Source organism: Olea europaea, unplaced genomic scaffold (genome assembly GCF_002742605.1).
Source record: "Olea europaea var. sylvestris unplaced genomic scaffold, O_europaea_v1 scaffold17961, whole genome shotgun sequence".
Lineage (NCBI taxonomy): Eukaryota > Viridiplantae > Streptophyta > Magnoliopsida > Lamiales > Oleaceae > Olea > Olea europaea.
Genome location: NW_019235701.1, coordinates 1 through 2,199, shown reverse-complemented (window position 1 = coordinate 2,199; position 2,199 = coordinate 1). Strand labels below are relative to the sequence as shown.

Genomic DNA, 2,199 nt, shown 5'->3' with positions numbered 1-2,199 from the left:
TGTTTGAGTTTCAATAAATTAAGGTTTTAAGTTTTAAATTTTATTTCCGCTTGATGTATGATTATGGAATGATATCGGTAACTTCTCAAATTTAAGTCAATAAAATCTGGGGCGTTTCACTAGTCATACAACACATAATAACTTCTTTTCAAACTTTGTTTATTGAAAAATTAGCACTTGTCTTTTGCTGTTCCTTGGAAAACACCGGGATTGCTCAAATCATCTCCCCTTCTCAAGGTATTCTCCTTGAATTTCCTAATGTTAAAATTTGGGGTTCCATCTTTAAAGGTTAACCTTGTTAATAGGAGTAACTCAAGACCTTATAAGTTGGACTATGTTTTCATCTTTATTCAATGTGGGATTATATTCCTTAACATACCCCCACAAAATAGTGTCTCGTTTGAGCAAATCAATCTTGAAATTCATGTGCTCATTTTTAAGTTTTAATTGGATAGAACTACTCGTTAGGACTCTGATACCATATTAAGATTTGAGATTCCATCTTAAAAGATCAACCTTATTAAAAGGAATAATTTAAGATCTTATAAGTTGGTCTATGTTTTCATCTTTATCCAATGTGGGATAATATCCCTTAACACCTAAAAGCTAAGAATTTGACCATGAATTGACATAAACATCCTTTTTTCACGCATTCACCTGCATGAAATTTTTTACATTTATTTGCATGGTAGAGTGGCTAGACATCTGAGCACATTATACAAAAAGGCATTCTCATTCTCAAGGAAAGATTCCATCACATCATTGCTTCCCCAAAAGAAGCATCATGGATCAAGTAGGCAATACTTTTAGTTGTTAATTTATAATTTTGCAAAGGAACTTGGGCAACAGTCATGAATAGCAGTTACACCACTAGAAGCAATGCCATATGGAGTGAAATATGTTTATTCTGGATAAATATAGTGTTGAAGATGTTGGAGAAATGGGCACGTATACATTACCTGTACAATCATGAAAACTTCCTCCAAAAGTTTAAGAAAGCCGTCGGGTGACAGACTTTTCAACTTAGTTCCTAGCGATGAACCTCCACCTGAATCATTATTTAGCATGTAATCAGAACAAAAAGGTAAGAGTTTACAGTTAAGAACTTCTAGCAAAGCTGGATGGCATATGTAATAAACCGACTCCCAATAATGAAATTTAAATTGCTTATCAAAAGCAAAAGAAGAAAGTGGATGTCACTTTAGGCGTGTACATGCTATTTAGTCCGAAAATCAAACTTTCATGAAGGGTCAATATGCAAGTGAACCCACCATCTGCATCCACCATCCCATCTCCAGAAACAGAATCCAACTCCAAATGCATTTTCTCAACTGCCTGTTTGACAGAAGTTTTTATTTCAGAAGCAAGTGTATCACGGTATATTCTCAACACAGCAGGTAGCTTTCCCTGAAATGAGGATCAGACATGAGATGATTCTTCAATCTAGGCATCAAGAATTCAGCTATGCAAGTAACCGCTCGGATGATTTGTAGGTAAATAGTCTAATGCATGATAAATATAGAACTGACCGTTCTAAGCAATCCAATGATAAGAGGAAGAAGCTGGTCTTGAAAATTAGCAATCCGCTCTTCCTCTAGTCTAACCTGCATTGTTTTAATATTTGTCTTCATCATAAGTTGTTTGAAGCCGGAAAAGAGAACCAGAAACAGAAAGTAACTAATGGGCAAAATCAGATATGACAACAATAAAAAATAATGAAGTAAAGAGAAACATAATCAGAAAGCTTCCAGACTGCCAAAAGAGACATGACAGCAATCAAAAACAGTAACACAGGGATACAAGAAGCACACTGCATAAGGACCACAATCGAGGAAAACAAGACCCCAAATTACAAAGTGAACCAGAAAATCATCTAGAGCACATCAGCTTACCGTAATCAAAAGTGAAGGTAACTTCAAAGGTAAGCATCTTTGGAATCAATCAAAACCCAAGAAAAGAAATCAAAAAATATTGATGTCTGAACATAGCAGACAACAACCGCAGCGTTTCAAACGTCATATTAAGTAATATTTTCATATCTAGAACAATAAGGCAGAAAACCACTTGATGATAACAATGCAGATGAACAGAAGAGCCTGAAATGAGTAGGTTCTATGACAAACTCCTTTTCCCATGCACAGAAAGAAGTAGAATCCAAGACATGAAAGCTTATGGAATAATAGATATCAGCATTACGTG

General features: G+C 35.1%; 1 protein-coding gene across 2 annotated transcripts; it reads right to left on the bottom strand.

Moving 5' to 3' along the window:
• Window positions 1–887: 887 nt before the first annotated feature.
• On the bottom strand, window positions 888–1,785 carry LOC111378251 (vacuolar protein sorting-associated protein 54, chloroplastic-like). 2 transcript variants are annotated; one of them, XM_023001422.1, is made up of 3 exons: window positions 1,530–1,644; window positions 1,272–1,407; window positions 888–1,048 (listed from the first exon to the last, which is right to left on the bottom strand). In XM_023001422.1, the coding sequence occupies exons 1-3, from the start codon at window positions 1,632–1,634 to the stop codon at window positions 903–905; spliced, it is 387 nt and encodes a 128-aa protein (XP_022857190.1). In that variant the 5' UTR covers window positions 1,635–1,644; the 3' UTR covers window positions 888–902. The 2 variants fall into 2 exon arrangements, with proteins under 2 accessions (XP_022857190.1, XP_022857191.1); XM_023001423.1 differs by having other exon boundaries at window positions 929–1,048; window positions 1,214–1,407; window positions 1,530–1,785.
• Between the last annotated feature and the right edge of the window lie 414 nt (window positions 1,786–2,199).